Source organism: Theobroma cacao, chromosome 1, assembly GCF_000208745.1.
Source record: "Theobroma cacao cultivar B97-61/B2 chromosome 1, Criollo_cocoa_genome_V2, whole genome shotgun sequence".
NCBI classification, from domain to species: Eukaryota; Viridiplantae; Streptophyta; class Magnoliopsida; order Malvales; family Malvaceae; genus Theobroma; species Theobroma cacao.
In genome coordinates, this window is record NC_030850.1 from 31,432,562 (window position 1) to 31,459,513 (window position 26,952).

The window sequence follows — 26,952 nt, forward strand, 5'->3', positions numbered from 1 at the left end:
ATCTTACTGATAATTATAACAAAAACTATTTCAATAATTCTCATTTAATTAATACATATTTATGAATATAGGCTTTTAATATTTTACATAATTGATGAATATTGATATTTTTATAGTGTTATGGTAAAAAAAATGATGAGATGGAAATTTTTTTGAAATTAAAGCTTACTTTTATTATAACTAGGATGATGCTCGTAGCTACGCTACAAAAAGATCACAGAAAATATTGATTATGTTATAGTGGATTTCAATTTGATACTTTTTAAAAGAGTTTGTAGAGAAAGCAATATTGTATTAGTCAACTGCATGAATGTTCGGTTTTTACTGATGAGAAAAAAATAAACTAATATTAATTTAAAATAATTATTTGCTCTGGTTTCAATTACAGGAAACTTNATTTTAAATTAAATAAATGTTAATATTTAAATGATTTATTATTAAAATTTTAATTAAATTCTAGATTATTAATATTTTAAAAATATAATAAAAATAAAATGTCACATAAATAATAAAGGGTGTTTTTTTCTTTTTATTTTCTATTCCTTTCTTATTCCAAAATTATTGTTACTAACCAAACACTACAATAAGTCATAATAATTATTCCTGTTCTATTCTTTTTGTCATACCAAACTAAGTAATAACTATTCTATTCTATTCCCACCTCATTCTATTCCCACATAATAACTATTCTATTTCATTCCTGTCTATTCCGCCAACCAAACGTACCATTATTGTTATGGAGAAATAACAGAACAGAAATATGACGTGACCTGTGTGAAGTAACACTTTTGTAAATGTTTTGAATAATTTAATTTTAAGGGAAACTGTGTCCTAATTATAGATTACACCCGTGAGATGTCAAGCTCAACTTTCTCATTCTATAACATGAGGTACAACCATTGAACTTTAAGCATGCAGTGCTTGTTCTTTCACATCTTCATCCAATGACATTATTGTGAATTGTGACACCAGGTACAGTATATATTTTATAGAAGAAAGTAATTGTAGGCCACAAATTTGCCATAAACATTGTGCTCCTGCTTGACTTTCATGATTATGGTTCACATTCTGCATATTCAAGACAAAGATTCACCGCAAGCTACCCGTCCCTAAAAAGTTCTACTCTACAGGTTTTAGTTTCCAAGCAACCTTAATTAGAATCAGATTAGGCTACAGTCAATTTATTGGGTCCAGGTGGAGTCCAAACACTTTTAAAGTTCCCTCTCAGGCAGACCTTGTGAGGTCCAGTTGCAGTGGACCATGACCCATGTAAGGCCACTTGTTCTACTCAACAGCAATCAACAACCTTCTTTAAGAAGGAGCAATTATCCTCTTCGCACTTTGTCAGTCTGCTAATATCAAAGCACTTTCCTTTCCTGTCCTCCCTCCCTGTTCTCTACTTCTCCTCCATTTTCAACGTCAAAAAATAGCATCAACCATGTACATTCCTTGTGGAAGATCTAAGCCCCTGCATGTTCTTTTATTCGTTTCGACTCTTGTCTTTGTCCTGCTTTTGTCGGTGGCTATCCTAAAAAAGAGCCCCAAAACCGCAAAAATCCAGCATTTTCACGTCCACAATCATCTCCAAATTGCTCACTCAGCATGTCAAGGCACATTATACCCCGACCTTTGCGTCTCAACCATCTCTGTTCTCCCAGATCTCGCCTCCAAATCACTTCCAGAGCTCATCTCAGCAATCTTGAACCAGACAATGTACGAGGTCAGACTCGCCTCCGCAAATTGCACCAACATTGAAAGGAGGTTCAAAAGTTACAACACATTAGAAGAAAGAGCTATAAACGATTGCCTGGAGCTTTTCGACAACACCCTGGCGGAGCTCAAAGTAGCCCTCGCTGATCTCACCCCGAAGAAATTAGCAGTCTCGAATAACTACCACGACTTGCAGACTTTGTTGAGCGCTGCAATGACGAACCAGTACACATGTCTTGATGGGTTTTCTCATAGCAAAGGAAATATTAAGAACATTATCAAAAAAGGTCTGCACAACATCTCTCATCACGTCAGTAACTCTCTCGTCATGCTCAACAAAGTCCCCGGTGTGAACAAATCCAAATCCGAGGTTTTCCCTGAATACGGACGTGTGAAAAACGGGTTCCCCACATGGTTATCCTCGAAAGATCGAAAACTGCTACAGGCTTCAGTTAATGAAACCAAGTTCGATCTGATAGTTGCCAAAGACGGCACTGGAAACTTCACTAACATCACCGATGCTGTTGCCGCCGCTCCGAACAACAGTGACACAAGGTTTAGTTAACAAATTTATACTCCTTCTGTTACAAAATGTTAAACTGAGAAGATTAAGAGCTCCTAATGAGCTGATTAAAGCTGCTGATTTGTTGAATTAGGTTTGTGATATACATAAAAGCCGGGGCTTATTTTGAAAATGTAGAGGTGGAAAGGAAGAAGAAAATGCTGATGTTTGTGGGAGATGGGATCGGGAAGACAGTGGTGAAGGCGAGCAGAAATGTCGTCGATGGCTACACCACTTTCCGTTCTGCAACAGTCGGTGAGTTTGAAATTTCAATTAACTTTCTAATTTAGTACTAATTGTTTTTTAAGCCTAATTAAACAATTTTATGTTTAGCGATAAACTTGTTATATATGCTTTATTTTTTCTGGGTGGTTAAAAAACTCACGAGTGGGAGAATCCATATACAATGATTTTGAACCAATCAAAAGAGAAAGCCACGCTGACGTGTCCACTCTTTGTTTTTTCTTGCTACCTCCTAGCGGCTTAGATGATACTACTATAGATAGAATTTAGGAAGTGTCTATGACATTACTCGTAAGATTAATTGATTAATTAGGACTTGGCTTAGCTTATATTTTCACACCTCCAACGAGATATTACCCTTATTAATTAGTCTCATTCCTCGTTGTGGCTATAAGCAGACAAAGTTTAATGCTTTTCAATAGAAATAGAATAGAATAGACACGCAGCAGTATTTCAAAAGTAGAGGTACGTTACTTACCAATACCATTCAAGTCATTCACATGTTATGATAAAGCAACACGAGGGAGCTTTCCCAGGGTGCTCCTGCTGCTGTTCTAAATTTTTAATTTTATGATGAGTGCAATCTCTATCATTTTTGCTTCATTTGCTTATCTTTTCAATTTTTGTCATTTTACGTAAAAAGTATTGAAAATTATTTTAGAAAATAATAACGCGAGTTATTAGGGACTATAACTGTACGATAAATTCTAAATATACTTTTCTAAGTCAATAATCGATTGTTCGCCTTCTCATAATGTTCTTTAAAAGAATCTCGGAGAAAATCAATGCTTCTATGTGAAAACCTAAAAATGAGGAGAAAATGTATAACATTTTTCTTTTTTATTTGTTTGACCTATAATTTTTTTTAAAAAAAAGAACAAGGCACCCAAATTATACAGTCGCATCCATAACTAGACGTTGGCGATATAATTTTTAAAATGAAACTTTTGTAGACAGTCAACCTCATTAAATGTCCTTAACATTAGTGCTTCTCTGGGGAAACAAAAAAAAAATACAAGGAGAGACGCCAGAAAAATAAATGAGGGCTCATAGACCATGAAGCATGAAGAGGGCGCATGCATCACCGAGTGAGTCACTTGCGTGCTGATTGATATAGATGTTTCACTGCCGTTGCTTTCAATTTTGATTTCATCCACTGGTATATGTCGTGTAGGTAGATTAGGATTAGGACACGCATCTCCTGATGGCCGTGCATCCCGGGTAAAATTGAAGCGCGTTAATTACTGATTTTGTCGGGGACAAAGATTTTTGTCTTCACCCGCTTTTTGTTAGAACATCATTCATTATTCGGTTCTTTATTGCTATTAATAATCATGTCATGATAATCCCTTAAACCTTTGATGAAACACTTTATAAAATTTCAACCAACTCCACAGTTGCCCACAGGCTACGTGGGTCCGCTCTCATTGGTTTATCTACCCTTTTTAGTTGCTTTAAACATTGACAAGGTTCTTGCGACTAATCAAACGTCTGCTCTCTTTTTCGTCCTTCAGCTGTGGTGGGGAACGGTTTCATAGCCAAGGATATAACATTTGAAAACTCAGCAGGGCCAAGCAAACACCAGGCGGTGGCTTTAAGGAGTGGGTCAGATCTCTCTGCATTTTACAAGTGCAGCTTCGTTGGCTACCAGGACACTCTCTACGCCCATTCCCTCAGGCAATTCTACCGCGACTGTGACATATACGGGACAATTGACTTCGTCTTTGGAAACGCTGCTGCGGTTTTCCAAGAGTGTAATTTATATGCTCGTAAACCGAATCCAAACCAAAAGAACATTTTCACAGCTCAAGGGAGAGAAGACCCTAACCAGAACACTGGGATTTCAATTTTGAACAGTAAGATTGCCGCTGCTGCGGATTTGATCCCGGTCAAATCATCGTTCAAGACATACTTGGGGCGTCCCTGGAAAGAGTATTCCAGGACAGTTATTATGCGATCATACATTGATGATTCGGTGGATCCTGCTGGGTGGTTAGAATGGAATGCTACATTTGCTTTGAGTACCCTTTATTATGGGGAGTATTTGAACAGAGGCCCGGGGTCGAATACGAGTGCGAGGGTTACTTGGCCTGGTTATAGGGTCATCAACAGCTCGACTGAGGCAAGTCAGTTCACGGTTGGGACATTTATACAAGGAAATGAGTGGTTAAATTCCACTAATATTCCATTCTCTCTCAATTTGAGTTGAACCTCGAAAGCCAAATGTTACTATTTATTTTTTTTTTTGGTAATTTGATTTTGTCCTGGTTTGGTCAAGTAGCCGAACCGCATTTTGATCAGCTACCATCACAAGTCAAATTGCTTTTTTACTAGAATTAATAAAAAGCTGTATTAATTCATTTGAGAATTACAGTTATTGTTATATGCAATATTTCAAATTTAAATTCATCTGACCGGAGAAGCGATAGGTTAGGGTGAAAGTTCCCCCACTTCGCTCTAAATTTTGAAATTGGGCTCAAAACTAATGGACCTGTTGGACTGGTCTCTTTGATAACATAAGTATAGATATATGAGATTGGCCCAAACAATTTAAACTCATGTGCCATATTTCGTGAATGAGACCCAAAGTGCAGCCCAAATTCTCTCTCTCTCCCCCTCTTACAATTTATATAATTTAAATTCATTATATGGAAAAATGGTAATCAAAATATTTATCTTTTTTCATCTATAATCTCACATGATAATATTATTTTTTAGTTCAACGAACCAAAGCATTAGCTAAATAGGATCATCATTTTTGTTATAAAATTTACAAAAAATAATAAAAATTCTGTTTTTTCTTCTTTTTTTTTTCCTTTTGCTTCTCTGTTCTTTCTCTTGCGGGTCATGGACTAGGCCGACATGGAAAAAGGCTGAATCGGGCCTTTTCAAACCCTTTTATCCTTCTTACTCGTGGTTAGGGATGAGTATTAATGATTCAAATAAAAATAACTCATCGAAATTAATTGAATTCAGATTAATTTTTTTAATTATGATATTAATTGATTAGAAAAGATACTCTATTCAACTATTGCGGTGAGTTTGGTTGATTTTGATTATTTTTTATAAGAGTTCGACAAATATAGATTTCAAAATTTTAATCAAATTGATCAAATGCTTATCTCTCTCCATTTCTTTCATCCTTTTTATGTCCTTACTCTCTCTAAAATACCCTCAAAATCTTAAAATTTTTGTAACACCCCCAAAAATTTTCATTCCATTCATATCCTAGCAAAGTGTTGGTGTCATGAATTTTATGTTTAAAAGATATGTGATGTATCTTTGACAGATAAATAAAAGTCTTCTTTCATTTATTATGTATATTTTTTAAGTTAAAAATGTAAATCCGTAATAAAATAGTATCAAAATTTATCAAACTTTTTATTGATATAAGACTTTCACAAAAGATGTTAAGATGGAACTAAATTTGGATCAAACTCTTTATTGAGTTTTGTTTGTATCTCATTTTGCAATTGATAGAAGTGCCCTTCTCTTTCAGTAATTTGGCGCAGCGAGGACTGAGGAGTTACTGATTACGGTATAGAATGATCCCCCAACTCACATAGGATGCCCAAAGTGTAGAAACAGTGACACCCAATTCACCGCAAAGACCGGAAATCAGGGGATGCAAAATACTTGTGTAGAAAATAATGAACCCCCGGCCCAGCCACCCCAGACCCAGATAGTTCAGAAAATAGCAATCATGAGACTGCTAGCAAGTTGCAAAATTGCAACATGCATGCTTTTGTCAGGTAAAAGCGAAGGGACAGTATTTGAGAGAGTTTTACAATAGGAGGCTGACTGCCTGAGCTCCCCTCGGACCTGCTAAACACTGGTCTATCTTTATCTCAATGATAACCCCGAATCAAATTTATTGTAGGGAAATTAAGCCTAACTTAGAAATGCACTTTGTATGTGATAGAAGTTAATCTGTTAGCACAAATCACCAACTCAAGTAATAACAAGTTGGCTACTAAATTAGTAGTAGTATAATTTATCAAAATTTCATCCTAGACAGCAATTAATAAAGACAAAAAGTTTATGTTTTTATAGAATAGAATAGTTGGTAAATACTGCAAACTACAACTTTTAAAAAGAGAATGTCTTTCACTAAAGTAGTAGCAGTTGGGGAGAACAGCTCCATTCCACCCAATGACAAAAGCAGAAAGGCATATTAAAGCGAAGCTTTCGCCGATGTAATAATGGTTTTGACTTGGACGTCCTTCGTCCTCACGTTTCATGCAAATGTTAAGTGTAGGTCGTCATAAACTAAGCTGCATTTGCCCTCCTTTCACATTTCATTTTCAACTCTGTCTAATGACAGTAATGCTTGTGTCAGCTTTTCAGTCGCAGTTTAATGACTGATTAGTCTCTTCCCCCCATCTATCTTCGCTTTTACAGAGAGGCGCGCGCATAGAAGATGGGAACGTGAGTTCTAGCTTTTGCATGTGGGAGGATTTCAGAAGAGCACATGACGACTGGGTCGTATTTTGCCCATTGCCCATCCCTTTCTCACCAAAATTATTTAAATTCCTTTAGTACCGTTTCTCTGGTTTCTCCGTTTTCCCATTTATTCATTTTGCTTACTTTATAATGAAGCTTTAGTTAATTAATAAGATTAGAGTTTGAGAATAATTTCCTGTTAATCCAACATGCATGTCTCCTTGCTTTGCGATCAAACTTAATTCCATTATTTCGCAGGTTACTATATATTGAGTATCACCATGAGTTCTGTATCTATAATATAAGGTAGCTAGATCTGTTTTACCATAGTCTTTTGCCAGCTGCTTTTTCATTTTTTTTCGTTCCTTTTGCATTGAACGCTTGCTGACCATTTTGCTGGGCAACATGACATGGGTCCTTTCTGCTTCGCTTTACATAATTCATTGAGCGGAAAATTAAGGGCAAACATCTCTCAAGTCCCAATCCTTTTCTGATTGGCAGCAAATTAAGGGAATGCCCACCTAAATAATGCTGTAGCGCGTATGGAATACAAAAAAAAAGAGGTCCAATCATTAAAAGAAAATTCCGAAAAAAATAATTCTCTGCCACATGGAGAAACACACTTTTGCATAATATGATATAGATTGATAAATAGTACCATAGTATATTATTGTAGGAGTCCGGCCTTTCATCATATTTTCTCATGATTTATTTGATTCTTTACTCTTTTTTCTCTCCTTTTGGCTTATAGCCTTTAATCGTTCGAGGACCAAAGAAATATGAAAGAGTAATATAACCAAATTGGGAGAAACAAGATGGTACGGGCATTTAGAGATTGGTGGATGGGGGTGGATCCACCTGTACGATACAATTTTCATGTACAGTTGGAGAGGAGGTCTAGAAGTTCCCTTAGGCTTATGTTGAATTCCTGGTTCAAGCACATCATCACGAAGTACAACTTCTGCATGCACTACAAAAAATTTTTGTATTTTCAATGAAAAATATTTCGTTGAAAATTTTCAATGAATTTTCAGCGAAATATAATTAAAATTTTTAATTGCTTATTCCAACGGATTTTCAACAGACTTATATTGAAAATTTTTCAACGAAATTTTTTATTGAAAATTTGACTTGTACAATATTTTCAACGGATTTTCAACGAAAATTTTCGCTAGAAATCCGTTGAAACTGTAAACTAAAAAAAAAAAAGTTTGTAATATTTACAGTTTGCAATGAAATTTTCAATGAAATTTTTCATTGAAAATTCGTTGAAAATTTCATCTTCAACATACACGTGTTACTATGTATTATTGCTAACAGATTTTCAATGAAAATTTATGTTGGAACCTTAAATTTTTCCTATGTTATTTTTTATCTTTTCCAATGGATTTCCAACGAAAAATCCGTTGGAACATTAAACTTTAAAAAAAATTGTTCAATATTTTTACAGTTTCCAACGAAATTTTTCATTGAAAATTTTCAACAAAAAATTCCGTTGAAAATCCGTTGAAACATATAAAGAGTCAATTATATATTAAAAAATGTAACTTTCCAATGAAATTTCCAACGAAATTTTTTGTTGGAAAGTAACTTTTTAGTGCATAAAAGTGTTAATGATATTTGTAACTTTTCGTTGAAAAATTCCGTTGGAAATAATAATAATGTTAAAAAATTATAAAATTTAAATTTTTAAAAAAATTTATTAATTATTTTTAAAAGAATTAGATATCTCTTTAAGCAAATACATAGTCATTGAAGTAAAATTTTGAGCTCTATTTAAATATGTTTTCCTTTGAGTAATTTTGTATAATTTTTTATACTTTAATGAATCATACAATATTGATTAATACTACCAAATTAGGGTAATGTGACTTTATTCCAAAATTGAAAAAAATTACTATGTAAAATTTTATATTTTTATAAAAAACCATGACAAGATATAAAATCATATTAAAAAGTATATATTACTTTATTTACGTTTTAATTGTAATTAGCTAATATATGTAAATTAAGAGGAGTAGTTTTATAATAAACTTATTAATATTTGTGCTTAAAATATCATTTTATTATATCTATGTATTCATGCAATTCTGACCAAGAGCTATAGAAAAATATATATATATATATATATATAAACAAGTATGATTTAAGAAAAAATTCGATTAATAATTGTATTAAAATTAAAGTACAAGTTATATTTTTTAATTGAAATATCTTTATAACTGAATATATATATATATATAAATATATATGAGATATATTAAATAAGGGTCTACNACATATTATATATTAATATATAATTTATGTAAGATTATAGTAAATTTCATTTAGATGATTATAATTATTAATGTAATAGGATTCAAATCATACATATATATATTTATATACACACACTTTATAGTTACTATAACTTGTAAAGTCTTTTAATACACACACTTTCTATTATATATTATGTTACTATAACTTGTAATTACTATTATATAAATGAGTTACTAAATAATAATATATGTACCTTTTTTATATAAATTTACAATATATGAAGTTAATTATCTAAAAAAAAGTTGTGAGATTATAATAGTTTTGAAACTGAGCTATTTTTTTTAAAATTTCATATAACTAAGAGCAAATTCATATAATTAATAAAATTATAATTATTAATTAAATTATAATATCTTTTAATATCTATATTTTATATACATTGAGTTTATTTATAAAGAATATAATTACCAATTTGTATATACACTATAATACTTATAATACATATACTTTATAATATAAAACTTGTAATGTCTTTTAACACATATATTTTATATTATATATTATGTTTATTTATAAAAAATATAATTACTATTGTATTATAAAGTAATTACTAAATAATATATATACTTTTGTTTGTATAAATTTATAATATATAAACTTAATTATTAAAAAAGAAGTTGTGAGATTAGAATAGTTTTTTAACTTAGCAATTAAATTAATTATTTCATGTAAATAAGGATAAATTAATTCATATAATCAATAAATTTATGATTATTAATTAAATTATAAGGTCTTTTGATAACTATGTTTTATATAAATTTGATTTATTTAAAACAACATAATTACTATTTTGTATATATATAATATATATTATTTTATATTAATATTATGAAAATGATAATTTTAATACTTATAAAATTTATATAGGAAAATGTGTTTTTAGCACATTAATCCAAATGTTAAATGTTTATGTAATAGTAATTGATGTTAAAAAAATTAAAAAAGGAATAAAAAATAAAAACCCATCCCACCCCTCGATCCCTCTTTTTCCTTTTTTTTCTTCTCTTCTAATCGGGTGCCACTCCTTCAGCGGACTCCTTTATCTGTTGTTCTTCCCCGACCCCCAGCTCTCTCTCTCAACTCCTTCCTTTTCCAGCCGACGACAGAAGCCCGAAGCCCCAACTCTCTCTAGAATTGGCGACACAGCAACCTAGATCTTGTCTCTCTCGCTTCTTCTTTTTTCAGCCGGCGACAAAAGCCCGAAAGCCCAGCTCTCTTTAAAATCGACAGCACAACAACCTAGATCTTCTCTCTCTCGCTTTTTCCTTTCGCCGGCGGCAAGCCCGAAGCCCTAACACTTTCTCTAAAACCAACGGCACAAACCCCAAACTCCTTAAACTCTCACCGACGGTTGGCAGCCCTTCACCCAAAGCTCTCTTTCTCTATGTATATATATTTATTATTATTTTTTTTGGTATTGTTTGGTATTTTTTGGTTTGTGGATTGAGGTTTCTGGCTATTAGACTAGGGAATTGATTTTGGCTTTCTGTGTTTTTGGGTTGCTAGGGATTCTTAGAATTTTTTTTTATTGAGTTTTTGGCTCCCGGATCCCCTATGCTACACTTGTACAATATTTTTGATTGTGGTCTCTGCGAGGCTTCGTTCCACTACTCTGCCAGACGCGAATTTTTCGCGTCTGGCATTGTAGTGGTGATACTGGTAATGGTAGGGCATTGTGGTCTCAATTTTGTAATGTGTTTTTCTTTTATATATTTTACAGTTGAATGCGAAATTAAATTTAGTATCGGAAACAAAAATGATTATTTTTTTAATTAAATTTATTATAAAAATAATAGGTCAAAATATTACCAGCGAAAAATTTCGTTGGTAATATTTTTCCAACGAAAATTTTCATTGGAAATGCCAACCGAATTTTTCGTTGAAAATATGCTTTCTAACGGAATTTCTTTCCAACGGAATTTTCGTTGGAAATTCGTTGAAAATTTCAAAAGGATTTTTAAAAAAAAGGGGCAAAAATTTAAATTTTCAACGAATTTTCAACAGATTTCCAACAGAAAGTATTACTCATAAGGCTTATATCGACGAAATTTTCAACAGATTTTTCCGTTGAAAATCTGTTGGAAATAAACATTTTTAACGGTAAAAAATCTATTTCCAACGAAAATTTTCGTTGAAAATAACCAAATTTTTTGTAATGATGGTCCTTCGTTGACCCTTTTGTGACTAACTCATTGAACCCAAAGATTTATACAAATTAAGCATTTTGATCATCCCATGTTTCAGTCACCAACTTTCTCCGACGTCAGGGTCGAGTCTTCAACGTCGACACCCATCACCTCCCCATTTTTATGTGTTGAACATCTTTCTCTGAAAAACTGAGTTTCATTTTGATTCCTCGGTTGGCTTCCTCTAAACTTTGTTCCAACACTATGGGAGCCTAGTTACATTACACCCTGTCACCCTGGCTGTAAAAGATTACACCATCTCCGTTTTCATATAATTATAAGTGAAAAATTGAATTACATAATGCATTGCGTGTTTCTTAGCACTATTAAGTACTTATTGGGGATACCCTCAAAATCTTTGCAGATATGATTTCTTTACTTTGCATTCATGTGAACTTACCACCGATAAAGGGGTAAACTTTTTGCTTTACTTTTCTGTCATTCTGTTACATATTAGCATGAAGTTTTGTTACGTACTTCTTCATAGCAGTAAATCTTCTGTTTTTTTCTACTTTACATTAGTGTTAAATCACGTCCCTTCTTCCATTGTGCTAGTTCTACATTTTAGGTGTGTATAATTGAATCACCCTAATGAATCATTATTCACTGGAAGATGGGAAAAAGGCACATTTTACTGAGTGAAAAGTAGGAAGTATTACGAGCACGACTGCTTTTAGCCTTTGCACGTTTCAATGTTTCTTTGAATTATTAACTACAATGGAACATTTGGCTTAGATTTATCTGCAAATCTGCTTTAGTGAGGAATGTGAATATAAATATTTTGCACAACATGCTTTCCAGTTCTTCTTTTTTGTAACTTATTCTTCTTTAAACATCCTCTGCAGACTTGCAGTTAAAATCGTGGAAAAAATGTTTCTGACTTCACTTACATTACATGTCCTAACACCATTGGACGTTTTACCCCCAACATGATAACTGAATATTAATGTAATCAAAACACCCATGTGACCACGGGAATTTCTGTTATTAAGACTTTCCTGTCTGACTGCGTGTCCTTAATTTTGGGCAATGGAACCTTGAATTGAAAAGGCTATCTTCATTTCAATAAAGTAATGCTTGAAAAACATAGTGGAAACGAGAAAAATTTATTAGCCAGTGCCAAGCGCCTGTTACAGGATGTGGACTTAATTATTGTTCTAAATTGTACTATAGCTTTTAGTTTACTAAGTTGTAAGCGGTGACCTTAAAAAAATAATAAAAAAAAGAATGCAGTGTTAACTTGTAACCAAGCAAGGAGGTGAAGGAGGCAGCTTTTACTATATAAATAACGAAGGGGTTGTAGTCTGCCCTCAACTGCGGCTTGCAAGTTGGTTGTTGGTTGGTTGGGGTTGTTTACTTTTGGGGCAGCCTAAAAAAATGGGTCTCTCACTCTCCCCCTTGTCTTTGGTAGTCCTGCTTGCTTGTTTCACTGGTTCTGTCCTGCAGGGTGATGGTTTTCCTTTCCATCACAACCGCCCTTTTCACCACCACCACCCTCGTTTTGCCAAGCACAACTACAGAGATGCTCTTACCAAATCAATCATCTTTTTTGAAGGCCAGAGGTCAGGGAGGCTTCCTTCTAACCAGAGGATTACTTGGAGGAGGGATTCTGGCCTCTCAGATGGTGCAGCCATGCATGTAAATATACAAAACCATGCTCTCATTTTTCTTTGTATAGTCTGTTTATTTCACGTTTTTCTCGGTTTCTCCTTCATATTGGGTTATCATGCGTCCTCATTTGAGTGTGAAATTTGAAAATGTAGGTTGATTTGGTTGGAGGATACTATGATGCTGGGGACAATGTGAAGTTCGGGTTCCCCATGGCCTTCACCACCACCATGCTCTCGTGGAGTGTGATTGAATTTGGTGGGTTGATGAAAGGAGAGATACAAAATGCCAAACAAGCCATTCGTTGGGCTACTGATTACCTGCTCAAAGCAACTGCACATCCAGGCACCATTTATGTTCAGGTATATCCTTCTTTTCCCTGTAGCTCTTCAAATTATATGCTTTATTTTGTGTTAAAACAGAGGAGATAATATTGGCTCGGCTTTTTTTTTGTAGGTTGGTGATGCAAACAAGGACCATTCTTGCTGGGAAAGACCAGAAGACATGGACACTCCAAGGAGTGTTTTCAAAATAGACAAAAACTCCCCTGGTTCTGATGTAGCAGGAGAAACTGCTGCTGCTCTTGCAGCTGCCTCATTGATCTTTAGAAGAATTGACCCCACTTACTCCAAGCTTTTGGTTAGGAGGGCTATCAGGGTAAAATTCTTATTTTTGCTAAACAAATATGTAAATTATCCTTGCTCTGTTCAAAATTTCCTCAGAAATATGAAAGCTTATGTTGTTTCTGAATTCTGAGTAATAGGTGTTTGAGTTTGCTGACAAGTACAGAGGGGCCTACAGCAACGGGCTGAAGAAAGCTGTGTGCCCATTCTATTGCTCTTACTCTGGTTATCAGGTGCATTAATGTTACTAAACTTTTGCTATTCAAGCGTTGATTACATGGGATACTGTGAGAATATCTCAATCTAATCTATTTCTCTTGGTCTATTTAATAATGTTAGGATGAACTGTTGTGGGGTGCTGCTTGGCTGCACAGAGCCACCAAGAACCCAACCTACCTGAAGTATATTCAGGTCAATGGGCAGATCCTTGGAGCTGCGGAGTTTGACAACACCTTTGGATGGGATAACAAACATGTTGGAGCAAGAATTCTTCTTTCTAAGGTTTTATTTCCTTTCTTTGTTCTCGTTTCTACATGCTATTAGGTTCATCCATTAAAACGATTCATCTTGTCCTTGCTTTTGCAGGCATTTCTTGTTCAAAGGCTGCAATCTCTCCATGAATACAAGGGCCACGCAGATAATTTTATTTGCTCTCTCGTACCAGGAGCCCCATTCTCTTCAGCCCAATACACCCCAGGTTCCTCTCCAGCCTCTGGATAAATTTTAAATGTTTAAAAGCTTTGTAAGCGGCTAGTTTTAATTTTTTTTTCTGTTGTTTCTTGTTATAAACAGGTGGGCTCCTGTTTAAGATGAATGATAGTAACATGCAGTATGTGACCTCTTCTTCATTCCTGCTCCTAACCTACGCCAAATACTTAACTTCTGCCCACCAGGTTGTTAACTGCGGTGGCACCACGGTCACCCCAAAAAGGCTCCGAATCATTGCCAAGAAACAGGTAATTGCAATTGACAAAATCAAAAGCAAGAAATTTCTGTTTGTTAGGATTTCATTTCTATTTTCAAGTTATTTTTATACGTTTAACCAACATCTTTATGAAATATGTTATCATAAGGTGGACTATCTGCTGGGAGATAACCCCTTGAAGATGTCTTACATGGTGGGATACGGTCCAAGGTACCCGCAAAGGATACACCACAGGGGCTCATCACTACCGTCCGTAGCAAAGCACCCAGCCAAGATCCAATGCTCCGCAGGCTTTAATTTCATGAACTCCCAATCCCCCAACCCCAACATTTTGGTAGGTGCAGTCATCGGTGGGCCAGACCAACATGACAGGTTCCCAGATCAACGGTCAGATTATGAGCAGTCAGAACCAGCAACGTACATCAATGCACCCCTTGTAGGAGCGTTAGCTTACCTTGCTCACTCTTTCGGCCAGCTTTAGGGGGCCCTACCAGTAACTTAACTGATTTAGCTATTTCGGTGTTCGTAATGTTTTCTTTTTTACTTATTCTGAAAGTGTCGAAGTTCTACCAATATTCCTCTGGAAATAGAAGAAGTGCACGAGGCTAATGGGGTCGAGACCTAAGGCTCGAGCCCCAAACCTTGAAGCACAAATGTCAAGGATAGATAGCCTTGTTGGCTTTTTTTTTTTATATAGTTACTATTATTATCGTTAACAGTTTATAGCCTCTGGTGAGAGTGCATATGGCGTGCCAAGAACGGCGTTTTGTTGTAATGGCTAGCTCAAGCTAAGGATTCTGGGCTCCTAATTAGGATATATTAGGCCTTTTTGGAACTTGTAATATGTCTGCTAGCGTTTAACTTGCGAGAGTTCAATATTTTCCGTCCTCTCCCTCTGTTGTGGCTTTAGTTATGTCCAAGGTGTGGGCCGGGACCATTAAATTTGGGATTCGAAACAAAAAAAAGTCTTGAAACCAATAAATAACAGACAAAACAACGGCAGGCTGGACCCGATGACTAAGGAACAATAACTAATTGCCAGTGCCCAGCGGATAATGTTGAATATTTTTACCGTTGTAGCTTTAATGGGAAACGAGTATTTGACCGTTGAGAATGCGTGGTAGAGGTTATGGGAAGGAAGGGAGATCAAGAAAGAAGATTTTGCTCGACACGTGACATTGTTAGGGACGTGCGTCGTGGTCAAAAAAGCTGGTTTTTCACAGATGTTGCTGTCAGGAGTGTCAGGGCTGAGCTTAAGTCTACATTGTAAACCCCAAAATGAAAGTTGCAACTAGTTCGATGGTGGGAACCAAGCCCTAAAAAGACATTCCACACAATGCTTCTAATTTAGTAGGGTTCCTTTCTTGGAGTTCATTTTTTAGTTTGGAACTGACCAAGACCAGGTAACTGGATAATATTAATAAACAACATAGAGAACTACTGCACTAAATGTCTAAATCCACACGAAGGAGAGAAGACTCATAAACAAGATTCCTAGGGGCAGACAAGCCAATACAGTAGTATTATTACCATTTATTTACAACAGCCAACATTCGGGACATAGTCAGAGTTAAACACAAAAGCTCCATAGGCAGGAGACTCGTAAATATTTACCTTGCAACCAGAAGATAAACATATTCCGCACCCTTACAATCATTATCCTGTGAAGTCACTGTTGCAAGGGTTACCCAGACCCAGTTTGTGGAGCAGCTGGGGATTAAGCTTAATCATCACTGGCCAAAGGTACAGACTTTACCTGAAAAGAATATAAGCATGCTTAAATTCTGTACAGAATGCTTAGTTGAAATTCAAACGCAGAACTAAGCACCATTTTAGTCTTTCTAACAACATTCTGGGCATTTTAAGGATATCTGATACTGGACATTTGGCAGGCTGAAATCAAACAATAAATGTCCCTTTCCAGAATTCTGACCAAGGATATGAGATACTGGACATCAACACTGGGCGTTTTAACAATATCTGCTACTGGACATATAACAAGTTGCAGTTAAACAATAATGCCCCTTCATTTCAGAATTTGTTACTAACGGACACACAAAGCAAAACAATAAAAATGGTGGGTAACATAAAAAAAGAGCAGCACCAGTGATTGATAATAATGATGAAGCCCAGGCAAACCAGTTTTCTTTTCTTATACTCTACTTAAGATAATAAGAATGCTCTCCTCATGTCAAAAGTGTGAAAATAAAGGAATTAGGAATGTAGTCCCAACATCACTCCACCAACAATTCTAATGATGGATCAAAGTGCACTTACCAAATCACGAAACTTGAGAATGTAGAACATTTCAAGATATCTTCGGGTCTCACGCCTCTCAAGTTTTGAGACATACTTCCAGAAACTATATACCCCAGCCAATGTCATCAGCCTTTCAGAATAAATTTTCCATGTATACCTACAATTTCAAAATCTTTACTTGAGCTCCACATGATGGTAGAGAGAATGGAAGTACAGATGAAAATTAGAAGAAACAAACCTTTCATAAATTCTATTAAGCCCTCCATCAGATATTTTAGTCCAGTGGCTTGGATCCTCCTTGCAACGTTGAAAGAAATCTGCCAGGAGTTCAGCAGTCTGATCAGGGTGGTATGGATCAATATGGAACCCTGATACACCATGTTCAATAATCTCTGCAGGACCACCATGGCATGTGGCAAATGTTGGAAGGCCACAAGTCATGGCTTCCACCACTGTAAGTCCAAAGGCTTCATAGAAGGCAGGCTGAAATAAATGAGAAAGCGTAAACTTTTTAGAAAGCACAAGGGGTCGTAATACAACAGAACCATATCACTATACAAGGGCACATACCTGTACAAATATACCTTTTGTGTCGGCTATGTACCGATAGAGCTCACCATTGCGTGCTCGATTTGTTTGGGCTGCTATCCAACGAAATTGACCATCCAATTGATACTCTTTCATAAGGCCATGCATCTTTTCGATTTCTGCTATCTCCTCTCTGTCTTTTGACATTTTTACATCAATGTAACCAGCAACAACAACAAGGTTTGCCAATTCCCTCAGCTTGGTATTCTTACAATAACACTCTACCAATCCAGTCATGTTTTTGACTCGATCCAGCCTTGCCATGGAAAAGATTATGGGCTTTGACCGGTCACTCAAAGTACCACTGCATATTAAAGACAAAACTTGCATTACAAACTTGGCAAACCAACAATATTTTACCATGACTTAACTATTGCAACAAGGTAAATTCTCTGCAACTTTGTATTCATTACTTGAAAAATCTCACAATTGCTTTATATTATAACTGTAGTAGCCGAATTTTCCATTCAATGTCAGCTACAAAGATTCTTGATAGTAGATATCCTAAAAAGTAATTTAATATTCTTGGCAACCCTCATTCTTGACTATATTCAATAAATAGCAGAGTTTGTTTGACTCAAATAGGAAAAGAAAAAAGGGAAGGAAAATTTAAAAGTGCTTATAGTTCAGCCTTTATGCAAGTTAACAATTTTAACTTTACTTTTCTTGTCTTCTATCCTATATACAAAGAATAAAAGTAAGTTTCCGGTTGGAATTTTAGTAAAACATCAGTCTCATTTGAGCAGCAATTCTAGTGCTAGTAGTCATTGTCTGCCAGCAATGAGAAGATCTAAAATTAAAAACTGCAGGCATATGATTTATGTACATAAAATGGAAAATTTCCTGTCATTCTGGCATGCGTTTGTAAAAGAAAATCGATTGGGCCTTGTTCCTTCATGTCACCATCTAAAGAAACTTCTGATAAAATTCATGGTATTATGATCGTCCAATAAATATAATGTTATCATAGAACAAGCAGATCACAAGATTACTGATTTAAAAATTATGCTCTTCTAGACATTAATATATAAGGTACAGCAAAAAAAGACTGAAGAAACTCACATGTGTTCATCAGTCTGCTGAGGATCATACAACAACTCTTCTATTGAGCCATGCAGAGCTGTAAGTCTTTTTTCCTTATCAGAGTATGGGAAATAAATGCACATATCTGCCCCAGGAGAAACAATATTGAACTTTGGATCAAAAACATCAATGCCATGAACTACTCGATACAGCCCTGGAAGAGTAAAAGCAGTGTGGCTCTCGTACTGACCAACAGTGTTCTTCCTGGTGCAAAGAAATTGACATAATGTAAAAGGCATCTGTTAATTCATATTGCATAAGCCATTACAGAGACTCCAATTCAACAGTTATATATGTTTAAGCAGACAATCCATCTCCTTACTATAGGAAAACAAGCTGAATTAAAGATATTAAGATCAACAGTGTTCTTACAACACAGTAAGATAAAACAACAATAATGACAACATGACCATACTAAAATAAAAGGTGCTAACAGTAATCCTGTAAACAAATAGCATAAACCAAAGTTAATCGAGAAACTTACGTTCCAGCAATCTCTTGGTATGTGCTGGTGATAATAAAATCTGCATTATTCATGGCTATCAAGTCAGCAGTGAACTGACAAGAGAAGTGATATTTCTCATCGAACTTTTTCCAATATATATCTGAATCTGGATATTTTGTTTTTTCCAATGCATGCGCAATGGTGCACTGCAAAATGTGTAATTTAGACAAGTGCAATCAAACTGCTGGAAGATACAGTAATGATGATTTCAGAAAAAGTAAAAAGAAAGGGGGGAGGGGGAGGGAGTTGGGAGAGAGGAGAGACAAACCTGTGTAACACCCATTTTATAAGCCAACAAAGATGCAACAAGGTTGCCATCACTGTAGTTTCCTATAATAAAATCTGGAATGCCCTGCAACTCTGCTGCAATTTCACTTGCTACATCCTGATTATATATACAACCAGGAAAGCATGTTATGAAAGATGTTAAAGAAAGCAAGATAGAAACTAATATAAAAACATAAAGACAATGTACCTCTAAAACACAATGTGATTACTAAAAAACTTCATCATTTATTTTCTTCCAAAATAATAAGCAAAAGCCTTCGACAATTTGAAAGTCAAAATGATTTTACCTCAGCAAAAGTCTCCAGATAAGGCCATACATCAAATCTTGATATCCATTTACGAAGAATTCCTTTTTCTGATCTAAAAGGAACTCGCAGAATATGAGTATGTTCTGTCCCACTGACTCTTTCCAGCCGCTGGTTGCAGGTGGTTCCCTTTGCATCAGGTATTAACCTGGTCACCTTGAACAACCAGGAAAAATATGTCAAATTTACACAAGCAAATACAAATATTGTAAATTGAAATACACCAATCTTGACTAGATGTAGGTATACTTACAATAAGAATTCTGGGAGTAATATCAAGTCCTTGCCTCTGTATCCTAAGAAGCATTTCATTCTCTAAGGCACGCACTTGGTCCAATATATAAACAACCTGCTCATTACATAGGAAAAATGGAAATCTTAAAGATGATAATTCGATATAAATTATTCAATATATTATAAATAAGCAGTAGTCATGCACATCAAAAGGAAGATCGAAGATTTAATTCCTTGATGAACAAAAATCTAAAAACATTTCAATGCTTTCAGCATTCACAACAAACCTGTCCACCAGTGTCAGGCAAACCTAAAACATTTGCTTGCCCAAAGTATCCATGTGGAGACAGAATGACGACATTAAACACCATTGGTACTCTCCCAAGGAATGTCTCTAACGTAGAGGGATCAGGAGCCTGAAGGATGTCCAAGAGAAGATGCATCATCTCCAGAACATGTACTGCAGTATCTCCCCAACCTCTCTCAAAACCCATTCCTTGTAATCTGCGTTCATACAAGAAGGAAAAGCAGAGATGTCAACAACTTTAGTGCTCTTCTAAGACTCCTCCTTGAAGCAAATACACACACACACACACACACACACACACACATGTCTATGTTTGCATATATACCCAGAAAGAACAGAAACTTACACATATTCAAACTCAGAATAGGGTGCATCAGGTGGAAGCTTAGAAAGATGATCTTCTGCCTTTGCCAGAGCAGCTTGAAGTCGAAGTATGCTTTGTATACGATCATTCAACATCAATGCCTACATACAGACCTTCACTTATTCATCTTGCTATAAGCTTTTCATTACAAAATAAATACTCCCACATGTTCCTTTCCATATCCATTAAACCCTCACCAAGTGAACCACAAGCCACATAATATTTTTTCTAAAAATTGAAGGAACATAAGACATGAATCACAGAACTGCAATTATAGTAAATGCCAAGGGTAACATATAAGGATAATAGATGTATGATATAGACAAACCAAATAACTAAGAGTGAAAATGATTTAACCCATTTGACAAACACTTACATGTCCTTTATATTTGTGTGCTCTCAGGAAATTAAGCAATGGCTCCAAACAGTCTTTGTTACGGAACATGATTGAAGAAAGGTGACGATTGAGGAATTGAACACCATTGCCAATGGAAGAAGAACGGTTGGGCCGAGGGAAGGATGCATTGAATGGCTCAAAATCAAGCTCAAGCACAAAATGTTTGTTATCCCTAAGAAATGCGTAAAGATACAAAAACCAAAAATTAACAATGACATGCTCAATGATTTATGAGCTAGGAAATATAACCATATAATTTGATGTCAAAGAAACAACAAAGACAAATTACAAAGAACAGAAAAGATGCTTACTCCCCATCTGCAAGTGCTTCTTTGAAGCGAAGATATTCAGAAACACTCAGTTGCTCCACGCTGAGTTCATGAACATTGACTCGTACGAATTCCCAAACACCAGGTCTTGGACGAACTGCTATAGCCACATATGGGGGCAGAACTATGGCCTCCTATAGTCAACCAAAACAATGAAAACTTAAAATTTAGTATATCAAAATAAGTATAACTTAAAATTCAAGATCCCAAACTCCATTTGACTGAGATCAAAACCTTACTTAGTATAAACAGTGAAAGTAAGGCGTAAGCATTAAATAGAACTGCCAATGAAGTTCAATTTATATAGACTCTATTAAAGACACAGCAATCGACGTAAGTAAAGAACATAAAACACCACAAAATTCGACTGTAAATTAAATTACCGTATATTTAGGAAATGGGAATAAAAAGGAAATAAAAATTGAACAGCAACTAAATTTTAAGCATTGAAAAAATTGTTTAGATTAAATAATGAATTTTTTTACTGAATCACCGCCTCATGAATTGCGAAGGAAAAATAAATAAATAACTAAACCGTGTTTTTTTCTATTAAATATAATATAATAAGAGAGAGAGAGAGAGAGGAAAATGACCTGTGCAGATTTAAGGACTTCGCTAAAGGGACCATCACTAAGCCTCTGCCTTGCTTGATCGTCACCTATAATATTATCCAGCTCATCGATCAATGTATGAGGTTGCAGTATGCCTTTGCCCTGTGCCACATACCTTCAAATTCCACAACCCTAAACTTAAGTAACATTTTTCTTTTCCTTCACAATTTTCTCAGAAACCAAACAAATACTACTAAAAATTCAAAAAACCGAAAAATTTAAAGCGAACAGGGCAATAAGTGGAGAGGAGAACCTGGAGAGAAGAGAGACGAGCTCATTACGATGAGCGGAAAGCGTGTCTTCCACGCGCTCCCTGATGCTTGGAATTCGACCGAGCTTAGGATTCGCCATGATCAAACTTTCCGAAGCTCTGCGTTTACGACGGAAATAATTTGTCAAAAAGTGAAAGAAATAGAAGAGAAATGGAATTCTGATAAGAAATCAATGACTTGAGTGAACTCTGGAGAAGAAGCGGGCGGTTAGATATATAGCTAAGCAAGAGGAAGTGGCGGACAAAGCGGATTGTTACAAAAGAAAAACTCGTGCTTTTTTTTTTTTCTGTGAGAGCGACATTTTTTTCTCAATAAATCAGCCAAGCCATCTTGAGAACCATGACAGCAAAGTAATGACTACTGTAATAGAAAGTGTTATTTTATTGCACGTTCATTAGAATTATGACACGTCGAAAATTAAGGGTAATTAAATAATATCTAACTTGCCATATCATCAAGTGGAATAAATGGATCTAGAAAAAGATATGCTTCATACGTAATACTTTGGAGACCATAAAACTAATCCCCATCTAATGTCTAATTATGATAGGATTAGCTAATAAAGACAATTTATTCAGGGGGCAATTAATAACTAATAATCTTAATTTACTTTAATAACAAATATTACATGGTCAAAGTTCAAACTACTATCATCGGACTTAATTATTGAACATAAGTGTAAAAGGTTTTAGTATGCTACTATTGCTAATAGTTAGTATTTTTTTCCCGAGGAAATAAAATCAGATAATGTCATGATGGAGTTTAATAAAGGGCTAAGATCTCACAGCTTATCACATCCGAATGTCATCATTAGTAATATGTTAAAGAGGTTCTTCCTATTATTAATTAATTAATTCTCAATACAATGAAAATATTTTTATTTAATTAAAATATTTACTAATTTGTTAATGTCTTAATTTTTAGTTATCATCATGAAATATAACTCTATAGTCAATGTACTTAAACAAGTGTATATATAAATATATATATATATATATAATAAATAATGCTTTATTCAGTACTTTTTAACTATTAAATGCTCTTAGGAAAAAGAAATCAGCTTGCCATTAATGGTTTTGCCGTGGGGGACCTTTCATAGGAAGTACAACTGTTTGCAAAAAAAAAAAAAAGAAAGTACAAGCTCGTCGTGGACATTTCATAGGAAATTGAATGCATAGATCAATTTCGACAAAGTTTAGAGTGTCCTGTAAAGCATAAACAACGAATTCATCTTATTTTGAATTTTAAAAGAGAAAATATTAAAATTGAATAAATTTTAATATGATTGAAAATGTTATTAATATATGTATGAATGTATATTATGTTACGATTTAAGAAATTCAAATCAAGTCAAATAGTTAAGCTAGACACAAGAAGTATAATCTGATTTCAACTCTTAGAGTTGATTATATATATAGATTTGGATATGGATCAAATTAGATTAAGATTAGAATTTAAGAAATTATTAGCCTATAAATAGCCCCTCCTTTCATTTGTAAATACACATTTAATAAAATATTTTTTAATTTATTAATTATTTTATAGTTGTTCTTTCAGTTTATATTTCATAACATGTTATCAACACAATTCGTTTTGATATTATTTAGTTGATATTATTTAATTTGATTTCAATTATTGGTCTTTGAATTTTGGTTTTAGCAAATCAAGTGACTTAATATCTTTTTAGTATTTTCATTCTCTAAAAATCAGTTTTAATATGAATTTGCTATCATGTAGTATTTATTATATTTTGTCTCTTGATTTATTAAATCAAGTTGAGCATGAAAATATGGAGTATGTTTTATTTCAGATTTCATGTCTTTTTGTGGTTGAACAAAATAATAAGTTATTAATGAAAAATCATGAACTTCATCCATTTCTTGAAGTGAATGCAACATAATTTAATAATTATGATTATAGATGTGGAAGAGGTCGTTATGATAATTACAATCATGGTGGTTATACTAATTATTATTTTAAGAATATCTCTACCCACTAAAGGTAGATGGATACTTTTATCCACTAAAAATAGATGAGTAACGAAAAAATATAAGAAAAAGATACAAATAAATAGAATAAAAGGAATGTAGAAAATATCTGTCATCAATGTAACATGAAAAGCCATTGGTTGTGTACTTATTGTATGTTGAGACATCTTGTTGAACTTTATTGAAATAGATTTTGTTCAAGATAATTTTAACTATGACAAAATTAATGTAACACACAAGATGTTGTTTGATTTTTTTTGTCCACCCTTAAGGAATTGATCATTTGATTGATAATTGAAATATCCATGAAATTTCTTAATAGTTTGTGGTTTGTTTGAGTATAACTTTATTATAAATATGCTTTTATATGTTCTTATTATATTTAAATGATATGTTCTTATTATATATTTTAATAATAAATTTTGTATTTAATGTTTTTTTATGTTAACTTGTACATTTCTTATTGTATTTTTTTTATTTTATTAAAGACAAATATTGATATTCATATGATAGTACAAGATTAATTGGAGGTTTCGGAAGAGCAATATTTTACTACCTAGAGGAACGAAATTAATAATAGAGAATGCATTATTTTATAGTAAGTTTTCAAAAAAAATTATTAAGTTTTAAAGATATTCGTCTAAATAGATATAATATTGAAACAACGAACGAAAGAGATAATGAATACCTTTATATTACATCTATTATCTTTAGTAAGAAATGTATATTGAACAAAATTACTCGCTTTATCATCTGATTTGTGTTACATGAAAATTAAAATGATTAAAACTCATGTTATAGTAAACCAGAAGTTTACTAATAATTTGAGTGTTTGGCATAATCGATTGGGCTATCTCGGATCAATATTGATGCAAAAAATTAATAAAACTTCATGTGATCATCCATTGAAAAACTATAAGGTTTTTCAATTTGATGAATTCTCATTCTTTGTTTGCTTTTAAGGTAAATTAATTATAAGTCTATCACTAGCTAAACTTGGGACTAAATCTCCTATATTTTTTAAACTTATTCAAGGTGTTATATGTGGACCATTTGAATATTTTGTGGTTTTAATCAATGCATCAACTAGATGGTAACATGTGTATTTATTATTAACTTACAATTTGACATTTGCAAAATTACTCACCTAAATTATTTGTTTGCAACCTCATTTTTCTAATTATGCAATCAAGACTACTCGTCTAGCGATGTTGGTGAATTTATATTTCAAGCCTTCAATGAATATTTCATATTAGTTGGATTAACTGTTAAATAGCTTGTTGCTCATGTTCACATATAGAACGGTTCAACAAAATCATTTATTAAACACTTCCAACTAATTGTAAGGTCATTGTTTAAAAAAACTAAACTCCTTATTTTTACTTAGAGGCATGCCATTTTGCATGTAGCAGCACTTTTACATATCAAGCCAACGATTTATCATAAATTTTGTCCTATACAATTGGTTTATAATTAGAAACCAAATATTTCCTATTTAAGAATTTTTTTAATGTGCGGTATATGTCCCAATTGTTATACCACAATACACAAATATGAATCCTCAAAGAAGATTAAGAATATATGTTGGATATAAATCTTCATTTATAATTAAATATTTAGAGCCATTAATAAGAAATTTATTCAAGGTAAGGTTTATTTATTCTCGTTTTGATGAAACAAATTTTTTAACATTAAAGAGATAAAATAAGCAACTGAAAATAGAAATTTCTTGGAATACATTATTATTATTTAGTTTTGATCATCGCACAAATTAATGTGAACTTGAAGTTCAAAAGATAAATCATTTAGAAAAATATAGCAAATCAGTTGCTAGATGTATTTACTGACCTAAAAAGAGTAACTAAATCTCATATATCAATTGCAAATACTCTTATTCAATTGATGTCCTTATAGGACAAGGCACGTTAGAGGCGTGAGAAACCAATAAGCTTTAAAGATAATCCTCGAAAAAGAAAATGAGCAAATATACAAGATGATCAAAAAGAGAAAACATAAACTCCAAAAAATACCCTTAATATAATTGATAAAATTCTAAAAGAAATTTAGGTACCTGAAATCATTAAAAATGAATAGATCTTAATAAATTATGCCATGACGTGAAAAGATAAAACTAGAATGAAATAAACGTCAACGATATTTTTGCATATAATGTAACGCTCAATATTATAAAAAAAATGAAGATATTGAGCCTTCATCTATTGAAGAATGTAGACATAGAAATAATTAGTCAAGGTGTGTTGGTATATGCCCTTGAGCCAATTGGATTGGTCAAGAAATATTTATATATATATTATCATTTAATGCATATTTAATCGCATAATTATATGTGATAAATGTTTTTCTTCATGTTAGTTCAATAATAAGGAGTTAAGTACTAATTGGATGAAGCCCATGGAACATAAAGACATTGCAAGAGAATTGTAAAGTTGTTACAGTTATGAGATCACTATGCATCAAAGCCATGTTCCTAAAATTGTTCCTAGTCATTGTATTATCAAGACAAGGTATTGACAATGCTCAAAGATTGGTACATATTAATCCTTCTTACTTGAAAAGTAAGCAATCGATCTCATAGATTGAAGTATATGGGATACTTGAGGATAACGTGTAGGTACTTGTTAAAGAACAAGTTGACTGAACATGACCCACTATGAGAACTCCATTTGATATTTCCCTTAAATGTCTATGAAAAATGTTCTCATGTGATAGTCGTGCAATTAGTCATTAGACTTGAGACACTAGGTCATCTTGTATGAGGAATGACATACTTTGATTTCACCCC

The 26,952-nt window shown here is 33.6% G+C and overlaps 3 protein-coding genes across 3 annotated transcripts; 2 read left to right on the top strand and 1 right to left on the bottom strand.

Moving 5' to 3' along the window:
• Window positions 1,268–4,924, top strand: LOC108661504 (pectinesterase-like). Its single transcript, XM_018118633.1, has 3 exons — window positions 1,268–2,265; window positions 2,367–2,527; window positions 4,030–4,924. Exons 1-3 carry the CDS (start codon window positions 1,439–1,441, stop codon window positions 4,722–4,724), a joined length of 1,683 nt encoding a protein of 560 aa, XP_017974122.1. The 5' UTR covers window positions 1,268–1,438; the 3' UTR covers window positions 4,725–4,924.
• On the top strand, window positions 12,683–15,497 carry LOC18613598 (endoglucanase 17). Its single transcript, XM_007050921.2, has 8 exons — window positions 12,683–13,101; window positions 13,227–13,433; window positions 13,528–13,728; window positions 13,835–13,927; window positions 14,034–14,195; window positions 14,280–14,391; window positions 14,487–14,650; window positions 14,768–15,497. The coding sequence occupies exons 1-8, from the start codon at window positions 12,841–12,843 to the stop codon at window positions 15,098–15,100; spliced, it is 1,533 nt and encodes a 510-aa protein (XP_007050983.1). The 5' UTR covers window positions 12,683–12,840; the 3' UTR covers window positions 15,101–15,497.
• LOC18613599 (sucrose synthase 2) lies at window positions 16,015–22,417 on the bottom strand. The gene is made up of 15 exons (XM_018124906.1): window positions 22,143–22,417; window positions 21,872–22,004; window positions 21,261–21,412; window positions 20,929–21,121; window positions 20,535–20,653; window positions 20,169–20,385; window positions 19,901–19,996; window positions 19,630–19,803; window positions 19,323–19,439; window positions 19,034–19,200; window positions 18,529–18,753; window positions 17,449–17,770; window positions 17,117–17,361; window positions 16,897–17,035; window positions 16,015–16,375 (listed from the first exon to the last, which is right to left on the bottom strand). The coding sequence occupies exons 1-15, from the start codon at window positions 22,238–22,240 to the stop codon at window positions 16,343–16,345; spliced, it is 2,430 nt and encodes an 809-aa protein (XP_017980395.1). The 5' UTR covers window positions 22,241–22,417; the 3' UTR covers window positions 16,015–16,342.